This window comes from Esox lucius, chromosome 4 (assembly GCF_011004845.1).
Source record: "Esox lucius isolate fEsoLuc1 chromosome 4, fEsoLuc1.pri, whole genome shotgun sequence".
Classification (NCBI taxonomy): Eukaryota; Metazoa; Chordata; class Actinopteri; order Esociformes; family Esocidae; genus Esox; species Esox lucius.
The window spans coordinates 4,927,207-4,948,029 of NC_047572.1; the positions used below are offsets into that span (position 1 = coordinate 4,927,207).

Here is a 20,823-nt window from a genome sequence, read left to right on the forward strand (position 1 = left end):
CATTAATATAAATATATATACAAATTATGACTATAAAATAAACATGAATATGCACCTGTGTTCATCATTCCCTGAGAGCTGTATCCAGAGGGCCTCAAGGTCTTCCAGGGATGTCCCACGTAGAAGTTGGAACAGAACAAAAACATCCTCACTTGTTAAACTGTCCACCTGGTAGATGTTTGCTTCAGCCAAACGCATGATCATCTTCACAATCTGTGAACAATCATGTGGTTGCATGGTGACATTTAGACATAAATTTTCATGAGCAATGAACATCTTAATGACAGGTTGAGAAAAAACCTGTAGGTTTTGAGAAATGTTAAGTGTTGTTGTTACCTTGGGCACTGAATCATCTGACTTTGTCATCAGAATTGGAATGGGCCCTGGAAAGTTCACAAATTTGTATACCAGATTCCCTCGGCTTACCATGGGACCAGCAGGAGAGATTGCCACAGTGTCAGTTACACTGACCAGTACAAGCTCTTTCCTAAGCATAGAGAAAAGGTAGGCAGAATTAATTAAATAAGCAACATGTCTGGCGTTTTGTTTGCGTCTGTCTAACCTAGGCACAAAGCTATTGCGCCCAGTGCAAATGAACCTGAATCAACTTCCATTCAAATGCGGCCCCAAGATGGAGGGACCTACTGTAATGCAACAAATTAAGAATAATGTTTCTCGATGTAAAATTGCTGAGTTTGGGGATCCCATCATCTATGGAACATAATATCATTAAAACATTCAGAGAATCCAGAGAAATCACTGTATGAAAGGGACGAGGCCAAAAAACTATATTGGATAGCCATGATCTTCAGGCCCTCCGGCGGCACTGCATTAAAAACCAACATGATTCCGTAGTGGAAATCACTGCATGGACTCAGGAGCACTTCAGAAAACCATTGTTTGTGAACATGGTACGTTTCTGCATCCACAAATGCAAACACTCTCTCCCATGCACAAAATAAACCAGATATAAAAAAGATCCTGAACCGTCACCACCTTCCCTGGGCCCAAGCCCAATTAAGATTGACAGAGGCAAAGGGGAAGTGTCATGTGGTCTGACAAATCAAAATTTGAATGGACTCTGCGTCCCCTGGACTAAAGAGGAGAGGGACCATCCAGCTTATCAGCATGCAGTTCAAAAGCCAGCATCCGTGATAGTGTGGGGGTACATTAGTGCACAGGGCAAGGGTACCTTGCGCATCTTGTGAAGGCACCATTAATGCTGAACAATATACACTTGTGCTCAAAAGATTGCATACCCTGACAGAAATTGTGAAACTTTGGCATTGATTTAGAAAATATGCAATATGCAAAAAAAAAAACTGTCTTTTATTTTTAAGGATAGTGATCATATGAAGTCATAATGATAACAAAAATCACCCAAATGGCCCTGATCAAAAGTTTACATACCCTTAAATGACTGGCCTTGTTACAGACTCTCAAGGTGACACACACAGGTAAAAGTGAATTTCCCACACCTGTGGATTTTTAAATTGTAATTAGTGTCTGTGTATAAATAGTCAATGAGTTTGTTAGCTCTCATGTGGATGCACTGAGCAGGCTAGATGGGGAGCAGAAAAGAACTGTCAAGAGACCTGTGGAACAAGGTAATGGATCTTTATGAAGATAGAAAAGGATATAAAAAGATATCCAAAGCCTTGCAAATGGCAGTCAGTCCTGTTCAATCACTTATTAAGAAGTGGGAAATTCAGAGATCTCCTGATACCAAGTTAAGGTCAGGTAGATCATGAAAGATTTCTGCCAAAACTGCCAGAAAAATTGTTCAGGATACAAAGAAAAACCCACAGGTAAAACCTACAGGCTGCTCTGGAAAAAGACGGTGTTGTTAATAGAGCTTAATGGTCACAACCATAACCGCCATGTTTGAAGAGGGGTCAACAAGGCCTATAGTGAACAGAATACCATCCCCACTGTGAAGCATGGTGGTGGCTCACATGTAATGGGGGTGTGTGAGCTCTAAAGGTACAGGGAACCTTGTGAAAATTGATAGTAAGATGAATGCAGCATGTTATCAGAAAATACTGGCAGACAATTTGCATTCTTCTGCACCAAAGCTGCACTCATGTGGTTACAGAAGAAAAAGATGAAGGTTCTGGAGCGGCCATCATTGGCTCCTGACCTTATTATCATCAAGCCAACTCGGGGGAGATCTCAAACGTGAGGTTCATGCAAGACAACCAAAGACATTACATGACCTGGAGGCATTTTGCAAAGAAGAATGGGCAGCTATATCACCTGCAAGAATCCAGGGCCTCATGGACAACTATTACAAAAAACAGCACGCTATCATTTATGCTAGAGGGGGCAATACACAGTATTAAGAACTAAGGGTATGCAGACTTTTGAACAGGAGTCAGTTCATAATTTTTTGCCATGTTTTGTTTTATGATTGTGCCATTCTGTTATGACCTACAGTTAAATGTGATTCCCATAAGAAATAAAAGATATGTTTTGACTGCTCATTCATGTTTTCTTAACAAATGGTACATATATTACCAATTCTCCAAGGGTATGCAAACTTTTGAGCATGACTGTAAACAGGTTTTGGAGCAACATATGCGGCAATCCAGACAGCATCTTTTTCAGGCCTTGCTTATTTCAGAAAGACAATGCCAAACCACATTCTGCATGTATCACAAGAGTATGGGTCCATAGTAAAAGTGACTGGTTGTTAAACTGGCCTGCCTTCTGTCCAGACCTGTCACCCACTGAAAACATTTGGTGCATTATGAGGGGGCGGGGCCCAACAGGCAGGAAATCAATCAACCCACATTGCCAGGCATCAACCAAAGGGACACCCACCAACCGCAACCCCCCTGAATGAGGGCAGTGTATTGCCAGCAGCGTACAGCCCAATTGCACAAGTGTGCAACAGAGAGTCAACAACAAGCCAGTGACTCTTCCCCCGAAAGGCATTGGAGGGAGGGCATCCCAGTGGCGACGAGAGCCCACCTGGCAAGACAGCAAGGGTGGACAGTATCAAGCCTACTGGTCACCTTCACGCCCCTGGGCCAGGCTACACCTAATTATAAACCGTTCTGTAGAGATTAGTTTTGCAATGAGTTTGCATTTCTAACCTTAATTGGCAGATCATTCCACAGTAGTGGAGCTCTATGAGAAAAGGCCCTGCCGCCAGCTGTTTGTTTAGAAATTCTAGGTACAATTAAAAGGCCTCCATCTTGCGATCGTAGGTTACTTGTAGGTATGTATGGCTGGATCATTTCAGCAAAGTAAGTAGGAGCAAGTCCATGTATTGATTTATAGGTTAAGAGTAAAACCTTAAAATCAGGCCTAACCCTAACAGGCAGCCAGTGTAAGGACGCTAGGACAAGAGTAATGTGTTCAAATTTTTTTGTTCTAGTTAGGATTCTAGCAACCGTGTGCAGCACTAATTTAAGTTTATTTATTAATTTCTCTGGATAACCAGAGAGAAGAGCATTGCATTAATCTAGTCTAGAAGTAACGAAAGCATGGATAAATTTTTCTGCATCCGTTTTTAATAGAAAGTTTCTACTTTTTTGCAATGTTTCGAAGATGAAAATAAGCAACTTTTGAGACATATTTTATATGTTCTTCAAATGAGAGGTCAGGGTCAGGGGTAACGCCAAGGATTTTTACAGTTTTTTGGGATACGACCATGCAGCCGTCGAGGTTCACAGTGAGATCTGCTAACAATGCTCTTTGTTTTTTGGGTCCTAAAATGAGCATTTCTGTTTTCCTTGAGTTTAAGAGCAAGAAATTCTCTGTCATCCACATTTCACTTTCAACACTACAGCAATTGGTCATCTCAGTTCTCAAACTATTACAGAGTATTGTTAAAAGAAGGGATGATGCAACACAATGGTAAACATGTCCCTGTCCCAACTTTTTTGAAACATGTTGTTGGCATGAAATTCAAAATGGGCATATATTTTTCCAAAAACAATAACCATCCCACCATCACACAGCTTCAGGTTAATAGAACCCTGAACAAAAGAGTGGTTCTGGCCCATGTTTTCCTCATCGATACACCCAATACCATTCAACACGATAATGATTGACAGATGTGTGGTCCACAAGGAGAAATAAACAACTTAAGTTCTGCAGCGAAAGGCTGTCTACTCACCAAACACAGACGGCCGTAAAAATCAACAAGAAACAAGAGCAATTTACCGCAAGACTGAGATCTGCAGGCCAACAAACTTTCTACCCTGATGCGACGCTAATGCAACAGTAGCCAGAGCGCATGTTATCAACCAACCAAAGTCAGTAAAAACAGCAAAATCGATCCCTGAAACATCAGACCTAACCTGATTCGTACATTAGTTCCGCCTCCTTCCCCTGATAGCTGCCTACAGTTAGTAGTAGGTGCAGTGGTCTTAATTTTTTCCGGAGCTTTCAACTGACGCTAGCCTAGTACAACTTCTCCGACGAGACCCTGCAGTCAATCCCAAGTTGCGGGCTGCCACACTGACACCCCAGGGAAAGAACATGGACTTGCCAGCAGCCCTACCCAGTCCTCCTTAGAACCCTTCTACCATCATGTCACAGGCACACAGCTAAAATCCTCCACAACGAAGTGAAAGCAAGAAAGCCCCTAGCATTTGAACACACAATGGCAAACAGACACACATGCTTGAAAATACAAACGATGCATCAGTTAATATTACTAGATTCATTCAAAATAACCAGATATTAGCAGTTTTGCGTCTTCTACCTTGCTTGACTTGCTACAAGTCAAGTTCCTCAAAAAAGCTGAGGAAAAAGCAACCTAAATAACCTGATGTACACCTGTGATGTTCCAACACAACATACACTCACCGGCCACTACATTAGGTACACTTTGCTAGCACCGGGCTGGACACCCTTTTGCCTTCAGAACTGCCTTAATTCTTCATGGCATAGATTCATCAGGGTGCTGGAGATATACTTAAGAGATGTTGGTCCATATTGACATTATAGCATCACGCAGTTGCTGCAGATTTGTCGGCTGCACATCCATGCTCAAACCATTCTAGCCATTCTCCTCTGACCTCTGCCATCAACAAAGCATTTTTGCCCAGAGAACCGCCACTCACTGGATATTTTCTCTGTTTGGACCATTCCCTGTAAACCATAAAGTAACTATGTCCAACATTATTCATACCCCTTGAAATTGTTGCACATTTTTGAGAAAATGCAAGTTTCTATACCATTTTCTTGTAATTTCCACCATGAGAGAGCATTCTAATCACCTATAAATTGAGAACAGATGAACAGCAGTAGTTCTCTAGTCAGTTACTAGTCAACTGCAAGTCATGGCTAAAAACTTTATTAATTTGTGTCTCCTGCACAATTTGTGTCTCTTACCGTGTTTTGTCACTTGTTTATGTCATTTCCTGCCAGTAGAAACCTATTGGCCAAATAGAAATTCAGTCTAGCTCAAAATTTGGCATGTGTATGAATACTTTTAGGCTTAACTGTATGTATCACCTTAAATAATGACACAGACATACCTATACTTATTCACTGAGGGTGTTTACTTATCCAAATAGGGTATTTTACTGTTTCAATTGTATTTTTTTTTTCACTTGGATATCGAGGGATACTGTGTGTAAATAAAGCTGGGAAAAGTTGTAAGGCACTAAAAAGTGAGCATTTTGTAAGGGTGGTGACTTTCTCTATCCACTGTACACTGATCAGCCAAAACATTACGACCACCTGACTAATATGCTGTTGGTCCTTCGCATACCACCAAATCAGCATCGACCCGCCAAGACATGGATTCTACAAGACCCCTGAAGGTGTCTTGTGGTATTTGGCATCAAGAAAGTAGATGCAGACACTTCAAGTCTTGTAAGTTGCGAGGTGGAGTCACAGTGGATCGACTTGTTGGTCTAGCACATCCCACAGATTTGTACCTGGACTGCTACAGTGTTTACGTAGGTGGCACGTGTCAAACTGACATCCACATGAATGCCTGGACTCATGGTTCCCATGCAAAACATTGCCCAGCGCATCACACTCCCTCCACTGGCTTGTTATCTTCCCACAGTGAATCCTGGTGCCATCACTTCCCTCGGTAAATGGCGCACACATCAACGTGAAGGAAAAAAAAAATAGGATTCTTCAGACGAGGCGACCTTTCTCCACTACTCCAAGATCCAGTTCCAACACTCACATACCGATTGTAGACACTTTTGATGGTGGACAGGTGTCATCATGGGCTATGCAGCCCTATACACAATAGTTTCGATGCACTGTGTGTTGTGACACATTCCTCCTGTAACCATCATTAACATTGTCTGTGACCACAAGTAGACTTTCTGTCAGTTCGGACCAGATGGAATAACCTTCATAGTCCTGGCGCATCAATGTGCCTGTGGCACACCTCGTCGTCGGTTTGTCCTTCTTCAGACCATTGTCAGTAGGTACTCACCACTGCTGAACAAGAGCACCCCACAAAAGTCACTCTGGTCTTTACTTACTTTTGTTCACATCTAATTTTAAATGTTCCCTTGTTAGGAGATTATCAATGTTATTCGCTTCACCTGTGTGGTCAGAATGTTTTGGCTCATCAGTGTATATTCCAAGTGTTACATAGACATGTTGGCAGGTCTTTATTCCACCTGCTCTGCTCCTTCAAGTAGCTCAAACACTGATGAGAACAATCTCAGTGAAACTCACTGGAAAAAGAGTTTGCCAGTGTAAACACACCTTTAGAGAGTGCAAGGCAAATAAACCAGTTTTTCCTATAACTGTATGTTGATTTGTCTCCTGTTTAGTCCTTATACATCTAACAAGGAAATCACTCTGTAATTAAATGAATCAATGCAATGTATAGAATTGTCGTACATGGCTTGCAGTTTGGAGTTTCCCCCTTTGACGTTGAATGGAGAAAAATGCTGGCGCTCTAAGGCATGAGCTTTCTTGATCAGGCCTCCGTGAACTGTTGGTTCCAATGTGTAGACGTATCTCACAGTTGAAATGACAGAGTTACCTCTCTGGATGAAATAACAGAATACAAAACAGATTTAATGTGACTGGAATGATTATGTTAAAAATGTCCTTGCTATTTAGGTCCCGTTTAGTTCAGGTGGTAGAGCATAGGACTTGCAAAGTCAAGGTTGTTGGTTTGATTCACACTGGGGACCAGTCTGAGAATGTATGCACTCTGGATAAGAGCATATGCTAAATTACTCATATGACAATGTTCTCTGCAGTCACTTTACTACTTGAATTGAGCATGTTCACATATAGGTACTCTATATGGATGGGTGAAACAAACCTCTTTGGACAGTTTGTTGACCACTGCAAGAGCCATTCCTCTGTAAATGGCTGCCTTTTCTCTGCAGTTATTAGTGTCAACTACATGAGTGACTTCCAAGTCTTGGGAGTGACTATCCTCCACGATGGCATAGGTACTCAGGCACAGTCCATGGATCCCAAACTTAAAAACAAAGATGTGGTATAAATCTCACATTTGCAATTCTGTCTTTTATTTCTATACTCATAATACCATATAATATGTAGTTTGCGTAAAATACATTTTTTATACCTCCTCAAGCTCATACACTCTTTGGGTGGTCTTGATTGTGACTTGGAAAAACCCAAGGATGCCTCTCACAATATTGACAATGGTGTCAGATATTTCAGCAGTAGCATGAATGTCACCGACTCTGCCTTTAGCATACTCAAACATGAAGGGCTTGCTGAGCTCAGCAGCAATCCGATTTGTTAGCTTTGGAGAGGCATTGAATGTATCCTTCCCTGGGATGCCATTGAATTCCTCAAAGTTAAAGTTGGAAACCTTAAAACAAGAAATTATAATTGGGTAACCAGTTTTGTACTACAAAATAAGCTAGATTTATTCAGCTCCAAACTTCAGCTCCAACTACATATTCCATTTCACACCTCATCCATACCTCATTGGCTATTGCTTCTCCGCTTTTACCTCAAATTGTATCTTTTTCTGCATAAGGCTAATTGAATATCATACTCTTTATTGAGACAGTGTTGAACCATCAAAACAATAGTGTGTCAATATTACCTTTACACTTTTGCCAAAATGAACATGAAACCTAAGTTTGTGGATGAGTGAAACTAGCTGTGAATAACGCAACATAGAGTTACAAACTATATGTCACCATAAACAGTGTTTCTCTAACCTCTCTTCTGGTCTTTCATACATTTTAGGTTTTAGTTGTAACATTATATTAAGTTTTAGTGTTACCCCTGAATACAAATATTAAATATCTAGAAGGCATCTAGAGGTTTGGGACACCCTGCCATAAAAAATCACTATATATGAATGGTTTCCCAAATTCAACTCAGAGTAGACACCATTCCTAAATCTAAAATTGATTTTTGTATGGCCTACAGGTATAGGGCTTAACTTGGTTATTTAGTTTAAATTAATTAGTTAATTGTTTCAAATAAACTCCCATGGTATAGACATTTTATGTTAATGAAAAAAATTACACATTGCATTGTTAATTAAAAAAAAAATGCATACCTGAAGAAGAAATGTTTGTCCAGACACACCAACGATCTTTACTTTGCATGTGAGTCTCACACCAGACTCTGCAAGGTTTGGTATGCCACGCCCAATATTGACCATTCCCTCATATTTGTACTCGTAGGTTTTCTTAACATTCAAGCCAGGCTCTGAAATAAATCATTATTTATTATACAAATTCACATTCTAATAATAGTTTTTGGGCTATATTTTTGCTTCAAAAACAACTCACCGTAATTTAAATTGTCACAAGCTGAAATAAATAAAAAATACAAACAGTGTCAATGTCAACAGCTATTTGAATAACCAACATTTCTATATTTCAGCTTTTTAGCCCCACTTACCAGCAATTACCACAAGAAGACAAAGGAGGAAACCCCGCATTGTGAAATCTAGGAGTAGGATCCTGCAGCTGAACAATCTCCTTTTATATGCACCACTGTATTCATACCTAAATAAAGTATTTGGGATGAAGTAAATATGCATCAGGGGACAAGAGGTCAAAGTTGTGTCAGGTCCCTTTAACCAGTGAGTCCATTCTGACCAGTGACAGAGGTCAGTCTGACATACCAGTGGACATTACAGCCAAAGTAAACTGTTATGTGAAATAGACAGACACTAACAATGTGTTTTTGTTTAACTCATATATTTCACATACTATATTTCAGAATAGTCAATATGAGTATGTTTTAAATAACACTGTAGAATCATCAAGTTATTTGAAATAACAAATACCCACTTTTTCTATACTATTATTTGTTAGGGACCAACTTGAACAAAGAGTTTGAGAAATGCCATGTCATTCTCCTAAGGAATTTGAACTGGCCTATCAACAGTCTAGTGAAGGATGAGCTGGCCAATTAAAAGTTTACTCACATATACATTATTTTAATTATTTTAAATATTCAGTGAATAAGATTAGAAACATTGGGGAGGGATTGTTTGCATGAAGCTGGGTGAATTTCCGCTGGACTATTGGACTATTGCTATTTCTACAAAGCTAATCAGCTTTTTTATCACACTTAAAAAACTGCTTTAGTCATATTCAAAGTAAATACAGGTCCTATTTGATAGGTATCTGCAATTTAGATGAAAGTATTAATGGCTTTTAAATTATGTAAATAGCAGAAGTGATAGTGTACAGCCAGCATATTCCATACCTTGTTAACAGTAAGAGCATTTGACCAGTTAGATTAAATTCCTGAGCTGGCAATGTGAATAGCATGTCACTCTGTCTGTGAGCAAATAGTTCAAGGGGCAATATGTAAGATTTTTACTGTACTACCTGCATAAACACAAACAAAAAATACCAGTAGACATCTGCAATTAATGTTTAAAATTATATTTTCCTACAAAATGTATCCAAGTACTTGAGATATTGCAGATTACAACTTTGTCGCAAGTCTGTCTATCAGTTTGTATTGACTTGTAATCTCCTTATAATCACTTTTGACCCTCGCAGTACTATCCTTCCCACCCTAAACCACCACGGACAAAATACTATTCCAGTCTCAGTCATGGGAAGATGGGGTTGGAGAAGTTGTGTTACTGTTTAGAGACATGATTCTACACAGTGCCTTTGATGCTAATTGCCAGGTCCGATTGTATTGTGTTTTAAAAGTGATGGACAACAAAAAAGAAACATATAGCAAGCCCATCACAAATCTCCCTAATTTCCCTACATTAGTCTGTTTATCACTCAATTTCAGTCCAACGTCTCCCTTTCTAATCCTACTAAAATAAATGCCTAAACAATGGGATAAAGTACATAAAACATTGTTTTGTTTAACAGAACCCTTCCAATAACATCAACTTTAAGCTCACAGTTAAAACAGAGAAAAGACGCCAAATATGTTACAAATCAAGTAGCCTATGTGTTACAAATCAAGTAGACTAGGTTTTGGTGTATTTTATATACTGCAGAGAGCACACATACTGCCTACATAGTTCTAGTGTGCTAATGGTTAGCTAGTTTATAGTTTCATAATTATTTCATGGCAAAATCCATGAAAAAATAAATAACGCTCTAGTGTCGTGGCTGTGTTTGTATGCTACAATTCAAAAGTTTGGGGTCACTTAGAAATGTCCTTGTTTTTCAAAGAAAAGCATTTTTTTGGTCCATTAAAATAACATCAAATTGATCAGAAATACAGTGTAGACATTATTACTGTTGAAAATGAGAGTTGAAACCAGAAATGGCAGAGGTACAGTGGCCCATTATTAGCAACCATCACTTCACCGGTGTTCCAATGGCACATTGTGTTTGCTAATCCAAGTGTATCATTTTAAAAGGCTAATTAAAAATTACAAAACCCTTTAAATTATGTTAGCACAGCTGAAAACTGCTGATTACAGAAGCAATAAAACTGGCATTCTTTAGACTTGTTGAGCATCTGGAGCATCAGCAACTGTGGGTTTTAACTTATTTATTATTTGGTATCTGATAGATTAAAGAAATGTTTGCATGTTTTTACTGTTTGAGTCCTATCATTTTTATCTAATATGTAACAAAAAAAGAAATCACAATGTCCTCTGGTAGGTGCATCCTGCATATTACCCCTAACTAAAATTTTATTCCAGTCAAAACTGGAATAAAGTGTGTGTGTGTGTGTGTGTGTGTGTGTTTAGGTAATGTGAGTGCATGAAAACGTCCCAATATAAAACAGACTTAAACGTTTGATCTTTTCTATACATTTTGCTCAAATAATACTCAATTAACTAGAACTAGGCAATAGTGATGGGAAGTTCGACTCTTTCTGCTGACTCTGATCTTGTTGAGTCATTTAGTAAAAGGTTTGAATCTTTCGAGTCATTTTGTTCATTTGGGGCAGTAATGCCTAACATTTAAATCATGGTAATCACTACCACAAATTACCAAATTTGTCACTCATGTAATTTCTTGGAAACAGATGGATAACCAATCAATCAATAAAATAAATAAACCACTGATGTCATCAAATTTTATTGACCTAATACCATGTTGTCACATAAATGAATTTAATAAAAAGTTATATTGCTTTAATTTAATATGATTATTCGCTCCAGTGAGTTGTCACCCACAAAAATGAGAAAGGGAGAAAGAAAGAAAAAAATGTAACTTATTATAAGAAAACGAGAGAGGGAGAGAATTGAAGAAAGAGAGGGAGAGAAAAAAGTCTTCAGAGAGAGGATAAGAGTGTGTTTGAAAATGTATGCATGTATGTGAGTTAAGAGCACAATCACAGCTGTGCATGTGTGATTTCAGGCAAGAAAATGTAGAGGGATAGAGAGTGTCAGAGAAAGACAAAGGGAAAGAAGAGTGCCAGATATACAGGGCAAGAAAGATGGTAGAGAAAGACAGGAGAGAGAAAGGAGTGATACTTTGAGACAGAGGAAGTAGAAAGACTGACAGTGGAGAAAGAAAATAATTAGCTCTTATTCACCTCACACAATCATGTATTATTTAGGCAAACAACACCAATGAAATAGCCCTTGGTCTTGACAGGTGTGCACAGTTCTCCCCTGACTCCCCCAACACCAAGATTGTGAAAACCTAATGTAACCACCCATGAGTAGTCATCATACAGCATTAATTTGCAGGATGCCAACACAGAGCTCCTTTCCATAAATCACCTATCTCGTGGCTCTTGCTCTACAGTCACTCTGACAATTGCCAATGCACATGGAAAGTGCCACACCTGCCACACACACCTAATTGTTACTAGCTTCCGCTATCAACAACTATAACTGGAAGCCGACAACAGAATATAAAAGTGGCCCGGACAACTACCCTGTCCTGCTATTGAGCATGCAGGTGCCTTTGATTGATTGCACAGCTGGTCACAGCCATGTTATATTTGATGGCCAATTAATCACAGACACACAGCGGCCATGATGTGTGACTGGCTGTTAGTCAACTGCCAAACATTACAATGGACAATACAGTCTGAGTGTCAATAAGATGGGAATATAACCCATAGCTCCTACATAACTGCACCCAGAGCATTGGGTCCAGAGAACAGTAAAATATACTGGTTTTAGTGCATGTTTGTGAGCAATTGCTATAGGTCCTTGGTCCGTGTACAGGTGCTGGTCGTAAAATAAGAATATCATCAAAAAGTTGATTTATTTCAGTAATTCCATTCAAAAAGTGAAACTTGTATAATGTATACATTCATTCCACACAGACTGATATATTTCAAGTGTTTATTTCTATTAATTTTGATGATTATAACTGACAACTAATGAAAACATCAAATTCAGTATCTCAGAAAATTAGAATATTGTGAAAAGGTTCTGTGACAACTGCGCTCTCTGCTGCTTCACCTCCCCCTGCAGCAGACGGGCTCCAGCGTTCGACGTCACCGGCCTTCTGACACCACCGTCCATCTCATTATGCATTTCACCTGTGTCTTGTTTAGCGCACATGGTTCTCATCCTCATCATTCCCCCCAGTATATATGTTCCCTCTGCTTCCCCTGTCTTTGTGTGTTATTGTCTCGCTGTTTAAAAGAGCAGGGTTGCGCTTCGTCATTTGTATTTCTCAATTATTAAAAGATACACTAAGAAGTATTACGCCGTTCTTCTGCTCCTCCTTTTTCTCCCCAAAGACGTGACAGGTTCAATATTGAAGACCCCTGGTGCCACACTCTAATAAGCTAATCAACCCAAAACACCTGCAAAGGCCTTTAAATAGTCTCTCAGTCTATTTCTATAGGCAACAGATTCATGGGGAAGACTGCTGACTTGACAGCTGTCCAAAAGACAACCATTGACACCTTGCACAAGGAGGGCAAGACACAAAAAGGTCATTGCTAAAGAGGCTGGCTGTATACAGAGCTGTGTCCAAGCACATTAATAGAGAGGCGAAGGGAAGGAAAAGATGTGGTAGAAAAAAGTGTATAAGCAATAGGGATAACCGCACCCTGGAGAGGATTGTGAAACAAAAACCATTAGCAGCTGGAGTCAGTGCTTCACGCACAGACATATGCTAGACATGGGTTTCAGCTGTCGCATTCCTTGAGTCAAGCCACTCTTGAACAAGACACAACATCAGAAGCGTCTCGCCTGGGCTAAAGGCAAAAAGGACTGGACTGCTGCTGAGTTATGTTCTCTGATGAAAGTACATTTTGCATTTAATTTGGAAATCAAGGTCCCAGATTCTGGACCAAGAGAGGAGAGACACAAAATCCACGTTGTTTGAAGTCCAGTGTAAAGTTTCCACAGTCAGTGATGGTTTGGGGTGCCATGTCATCTGCTGGTGTTGGTCCACTGTGTTTTTTGAGGTCCAAGGTCAACGCAGCCGTCTCAGATATCTCTAAGACATGATTCAATTCCAACTATGGCAAATTCAATTCAATGGACATGATTTAAAAAGGCACACAACTATATAAAGTCCCACACTTCATAGTGCAAGTCTGAACAAAAATCTAACTGTTAAGTCCAATGTATTTTCTGTAGACCTTCAAGATATTGTATAAAAAATGCTAAAGCCGCTGAAGTTCCCTGGAGCACAGTGGGCTCCATCATGGTTTAATGGAAGAAGTTTGGAACAAACAAGACTGATTGTCCGCCCACATTAAGTAATGGGCAAGAAGGGCCTTGGTCAGGGAGGTAACCAAGAACCCAATTGCCACTCAAACAGAACTCAAATGTTTCTCTATACAGATCAGAGAACCTGCCAGAAAGACAGCCATTTCAGACCACTCCATAAATCAGGTCTTTACAGTGGAGTGAAAGGTATATGACATGCCTCTAAAAATAATCTGAAAGCATGAGGAAAAAGATAATCTTGTTTGTGGAGACTAGGGATGCAACTGTACAGTGGGCCCACATAATGCGATTTGTGGGTCACGGAAAAGATACGGTTTCGGTATGACAGTGGCAAAGAAATGCTTGCAGATGTAACTTTGTTAACAGTCTTCAAATTTTCTTCTCTCTGAACGCATTTTAGCTCTGGTGGCGCACATTGAGAAACCATGATTTCAGTCAGAATGTTGGATGTCATCAAGACACTTGTGATGGTTGGCTGCTTTTCTCCCAACGTGGTTGTTCATGAGGTAGATAGCTAGCAAGTAGACTGATCAGAGGATGCAATCTCCACACCTTTACATTCTGCCCTGACCCACCTGGGCAAAACCAACACCTATGTGAGAATGCTGTTCATAGATTTTAGCTCAACATTCAACACGGTCATCCCCTCTAGGCTGGTCAACAAAATCCATGACCTAGGGATCAGCCTTTCTCTCTGCAACTGTACTTTGGACTTCCTAACTAACAGACCCCAGTCTGTCAGGTTAGACAACTTAATCTCCTCCACCCAAATCCTGAACACAAGGCTGTGTGCTGAGCCCCCACCTGTACTCCCTCTTCATCTATGACTGCATTCCCGTACACAGTTCCAACACCACTGTTAAGTTTGCAGGCGACACCATGGTGGTAGGCCTGATCAGTGACAATGACGAATCACCCTACAGGGAGTAGGTCAAGTGCCTGGCGGCATGGTGCACTGACAACAATCTGGCTCTCAATGCAAAGAAAACCAAGGAGATTATAGGAAGTCTAATGACAACAGTCCCACCCCAGTTCTCATCGATGGCACTGAAGTGGAGCGTGTGCCCGCTTTAAATTCCTGGGTGTCCACATCTCTGAGGACCTCTCCTGGACTCTCAATACCTCAACCCTTGTCAAAAAGGCACAGCAGTGCCTGTACTTTTTGAGGAGGCTGAAGAAAGCTTGTCTGTCTTCCAAGATCCTTGTAAACTTTTCCCACTGCACAATCGAGAGCATTCTGACTAACTGCACCACAGTGTGGTTTGACAGATGGTCCTTGGCCAACCAGAAGGCCCCGCAAAGGGAGGTGTAAACAGCCCAGCACATCACTTGTGCCTAGCTCCCAACCATCGTAGACCTCCAGCGCAAGCGGTGTCTGCATAGGGTGCACGACATGCCACAAACTGTTTGCCCTCCCACCATCAGGCAGGCGTTATAGGTCTCTTCATTCCCGCACCAGCAGGCTCAGGAACTATTTCTTCCCTACCACTGTAACCCTGCTGAACTCTATACCCAACACTAACCATACCCTCCCTCCCACCACTTAGTACTTCCTCTCAGGAACCTTGTTGCACTACTCTCCTTGTACTACTGGACTCTGACACTGCTTTACAAAAGGAGATTATGTATTTTTTCCATGTGGTGCTGTTGTGAAATTGGTCTTATTGTATTCGTAGTAGCATTAAAATGTCTTAAAATTAACTTGCTGAAACCTGCAGATACCCTGTGGGGCGCCATTAGGGAGGTTTCCTACAAAGATGTCATTGAAAATATTTTTTTTAAGGGGGAGGAGTTGCTGTTACGAACCCTGTGGCTCTAGCAGTCTAGGGTGGATGGTACAGAGACCCGTAACATAAAACTCATGCAAATTAGTGAAGTGTAAAGGCACAGTGAGAACAAATGATACAGACAACCAAAGCTACCGTCAAACATAAAATGTTTATTATAAACACACGGTAAAGAGTTAGGGAAAAGGGGCTGAGCTGGACCCAATAAATATAAATATAAAAATAAAATATAGTATATAGTATATATAGTAAATATAAAAATAAAATATGATATAGTCTAAACACCCCTAAACTGAACGTGCCTGCCTCAAGAACCACTTAGCTGACTACTAACCAATACAAAACTACAGTGGGTGGTCCACTCAATTCTAACTAGTGTTTTTAGACAAAGTTTTCCTACGGGTTGTGTATGCCCAAGGGCGACATTTCCCAGGGACCAGAGCACATGAGCGGAGTGGAGTGGTGAGAATCTCAGCTCATTGCTCATGGAACTGTTCACCCCTCCGCTCCCCCGCTCAAAGCCACATCAGGCCACTCCGATCATTATCGCTCAGCGTTCAACGCATTTGCTTCGCGCTCCACTCAAATCGCCCCCCGGTTGCACCAAAAAAGGAAAAAAATCTACATGTAGATATCACTTTTAGCTCAGACCACAACCTTTAAAAAAATGCTACATCCAGCTCTCCTTTTCTCTCCTTTGTTATTGTTGGGCCTTTGCGCACAGTGAAGAAACTTTTGAATTCCTCAACCGTTTTCTTTTGTTTCTGCTGCTCCTCCTCTCGCTCTATTAAATACAAATTTCACGGATGACACAAATTAAATAAAACGAACCATTAGGCCTACTTGAATGACAAAACTAATTTGTTTGAATATTACACTATATTTAATTTAAACTTTGTTACAAGTTGAGTATTAAATTTGCTAACCTTTTGCTGTCTTCCCAGTGTGTTCACGTAGCACACTTTTGTGTTTTCGAGAGATGTGCCTTTTCAGATTCCAAAATGAAAACGATGTCTCCACATTCGTTTTCTTGTACCACATTATCATTGTTACTTTGTTTTATTTTAATACTACACCTGTATGACTTTTCATTTTCTTTTTTAAAGTACTTTTTGAACTCCATTATGTTTACTGTCTGTTGTACTGTGTGTTGATGACCTTGCAAGACATAGATGGAATCTGTGTCAGGCCCGACTGAGCATGCTTAAACTCGCGTTTGAGCGGAGCGGGAAATAGGGCGCTCGTTCCGTCCTTTTAAAAATGCCGCTCTGCGCTCTGTCCAAAATCCGCCCGCTCCCGCTCCCCGCTCGCTCCCGCTCAACTCCGCTCACATGCTCTGCCAGGGACACAGGGACAAACAAAAACACACAGGCTGAACAAGGTCTAAACAGCAAACAATTGACTAGACAACACCAAACCAAACACCACAGCAATACATACATGAAACAGGATAGAGTGAGACATATGTATGAGACATTAGTGATGTATGAATGAACAAATTGTCTCTCTGTGAAAAAGGGTATGAATCTCAAGACTGTCTATGTCCATGGGGGTAAAGCAAAATAGTCTCTCTGGGGCAAACAAGTGACTGGGTTTTTAAAGCAGGGATGTGTGATGTGATTGGGTATAGGAAAAAAGGAACAGGTGGTGCAATTAGGAGGAGTGTCCACTGATTGGTCCACCCCAGCAGTCAGGTAATGCACTCGTGACTGCCAGGTGGGAAACACTAACGAGTACAATCAGGAACATAAGGGCACCCGGGGAAATGGCAGGAGGGGAAAAACAGAAATGCACATACAGGGTACCTGCATGCATAACAGATGCGGTCACTGCAATAGCCACATTTTGAGATATTGCTGCGGAGTTTGTCAGCCCTCAGGAGCCCCCTAATGGCCTGGGTCCCTAAGCAGCTGGCAGCCTTACCTGTTCACAAGCTACACGTGTGATTCTAAGATCTATAATGTGCGTGTAGTCTGCCGCACAATAATGATGGTTTGGAAATGATATGAAAATTACTGGCATATCCTACCTTGGCATATCTTGGGCATTCAATATCCAGACTCCCCTGCTTGGCATGATTGTGATATCCTCTAGTAAAGTCGTACTGAGTGACCAGTCGAAAGGTACAGTTTTTTTGCAGTCCCGTTACTTGACATTTTCCTCATCAATTTGGCTTCTGGGTATCAGGGGACAAAATCAATCACAAAGAGTACACATTTCTGACTCCTGTGCTGATTTTAGTATCAGATCCACAATGTCTGTAGCCACACCAATAAAACCTGTTCATGATTCTGTCTCTCGTTTTATTTCCAGCAAGGTGATGAGGTGAGAATATGGAAGACAAAGGAATCTCCCTAAGGCCTGGGAACCATCAAAAACTGCTAAATACCTCTCTTCACTACCCATTCTCTTTGCTTTATCAGATACAAGTTGCAGCTGGGAAGGGTCAGGGCTAAATTATGGAATTACCTTGATACCTTGATGCAATCGCACCATAATACACTGCTCAAACAACTAAGGGAACACTTAAATCACACATTGGTTCTCAATTAACTAGATACATGAAAAATCGAGATCTCTAAATCCGTACATTGTGTAATTAGCTGAGAACAAAATTGTGTAATAACGGTCAATGTAAAACAAAATCACCAACCGAGTGAGGGCTAGATTCAAATTCACACTGAAAATCAAAGTAAACAATTGAAATCACAGGCTGTTGCAACTTGCCTGAATTTTATCATGGCAAATCATGATGTGACTCAGTAGTGTATATGGCCCCCACGTGCCTGTGTGCACGCCTGACAACATCTGGGCAACGGATTTCCTGGGGGTTCTCCTCCCACGCCTAGATCAGGGCATGGAATGTGAGGGCCAGTCAATGGCATCAATGCCTTCATCATCCAGGAACTGCTTACACACTTTAGCCAGATGAGGTCGGGCATTGTCCTGCACCAGGAGGAACCCAGGGCCTACTGCACTAGCGTAAGATCTGACAAAAGGTCTGAGGATTTTATCTTGGTACCTAACAGCAGTTAGGGTATCTAACAGCAGTCAGGGTATTGTTGGCTATCATGTGGAGGTCTATGCAACCCTCCAAGGATATGCTTGCCCAGACCATTACTGACCCACCGCTAAACCGGTCATGCTGGATGATGTTGCAGGCCACATAACGTTCACTACGGCATCTCCACCTCTCCCTCGTCCTCCCTTTTGATTTCTTCCACTCTTACGAAAACCACCAGTTCCTCCCCCCTTTCCGCTGAATTGTTGACCTTGACCCTAATAATACATGAGCTGAGCAGCCTGGAGCTTGGTGTTTTCCTTTTCTTGTTTGGATGTAGTCTTATTATGAGCAGACTGCTGCTGCTATTCCGCATGTTTACAATGTTCAATCACAGTCTGTAGAGGTACTGTCTCCCACCCAATGCAAGTGAGTTTCACAGTTTTGCTCAAAGCAGGCTGGAGGCCATGCACCATGGCAGCCTTTAGGAGGCTATTATAGTTATCAGAGCTGGTCAGGCCACTGTATTTCCTGAAACATTTCTCCAACCAGTCTCTGTAGTCTTCCATGGATTCTTTAGGACCCTGTATACTGTGGATCGCAGCCCAATCAGTCACTTTGGGGTAGGCAGTCTTTATTTTCTCCAGAAGAGTAAGTTGAGTTTGGTATGCCCCCTCTGCGGACCAGAGAAGGTCCTCATTGAACCCCTCCTGGACGTCTGCCCAGAGTAGTTTTATCCTGGAACACGTGATATGTGCGATCTCTGCTCCCGACGGTTTCTACAGGTGCCCCAACTTGATCAAGGTGAATCCCAAACTCAGCCGAGTCCTTGGTGGGATCTGGCATTTCATTAGCAATGTCCTTCAGTTCACCCTGTCTCCAAGTCTTTTGGATGTTGAGGTAATCATGGGAGCTGGATCAGGAGAGGAAATGAAGGCGATGTGGGAAGAGGGAGTGGAGGCAGACGGAGGGTTAAACCCTGTAGGGGAGACCATGAGGTCTTTCAGCTTTGAGTAGAGGAGTGGCAGGGGCGGGACCTGGGTTGAAAATAGAGTGGGGTCAGGGATCAGTGCTGGTACAGGAGCTGTAAGGAGGTGGATTGTCACGCTCATCATCCTCTCTATTTCTATTCCTTGTCTTCACTTTCTCATCACATTCTGTCACACTTTCCTTTACCATTATCTTCTTACTCCCACTCTCAATCCTTCTTTCAGCCTCTCTCTCCCATCATAGTTATCCTACTTTATTATATCTTTCGTTCCTTTCTTACTCTTTTCAAACTCTTCTAACTTCCTTCTACATTCTTTTAACTTAGCCTCGCTAAATGTTACCTTTAATGGAAAATCAGATACTTTGTGCCATAATACCACTTGTCCTGAGACATCCTTGTCCCATTATCCACCATTATCTTTACTGGTCCGATCACTGGATCTGGCAGGCAAGGCATTGTTCTTACTGCTGCCATTCCAATAGTGCATCCGCTCCCCCGTCACTTGTACTCAAAACAGATTGTAGATCCTAAGCCCAAGCTTTAAGCCCCTTAGGTGCTGTTCCACAGGTAGAGTAATTGATGCACGTTTTACCTATTTTGATCAATGAAAGTCCAAGTCATATTTGCACCATTGGTTCCATTTATTTCCATGAGATATTAGTTAGTAGTCCAGACAAATTACTGCTTGTATGTATGCTTGTGTAGTGTTTGTGTGTGTATATGTCCGTGTGTGGTGTGCGCGTATGTATGTGGTCAAAAACTGTATGTGCTTCCGGGTTGCACCCTAAAGAAACCAAAGATTGGTTCCTATTTATACATCTTACACAGATGATAACACACACACACACAAAAACATTTTAGTTAATGAGGGAAATCTCTCTATTTTCGCACTTGTCAACAAACCCTACAATTCTGGCAATTCTTCTCTCTTAATTTGTTATGTTTTAATATTATTATTATATTTCTTTTTATATTTATAGTTTTGTTGACGTTATCTTTCATGTAAATATCTATG

General features: G+C 41.0%; 1 protein-coding gene across 1 annotated transcript in view; it reads right to left on the minus strand.

Annotated features, from left to right (window-relative positions):
- Nucleotides 1-8,881, minus strand: part of vtg3 (vitellogenin 3, phosvitinless) — a 30,908-nt gene extending 22,027 nt beyond the window's left edge. The window contains exons 1-8 of the mRNA XM_010906020.3: nt 8,842-8,881; nt 8,730-8,750; nt 8,495-8,646; nt 7,538-7,789; nt 7,268-7,429; nt 6,835-6,983; nt 337-487; nt 56-213 (exon numbers count right to left, since the gene is read on the minus strand). Coding sequence (XP_010904322.2) covers nt 56-213; nt 337-487; nt 6,835-6,983; nt 7,268-7,429; nt 7,538-7,789; nt 8,495-8,646; nt 8,730-8,750; nt 8,842-8,881 — 1,085 coding nt within the window. The remainder of the gene's footprint in view (nt 1-55; nt 214-336; nt 488-6,834; nt 6,984-7,267; nt 7,430-7,537; nt 7,790-8,494; nt 8,647-8,729; nt 8,751-8,841) is intronic.
- Nucleotides 8,882-20,823: the final 11,942 nt, after the last annotated feature.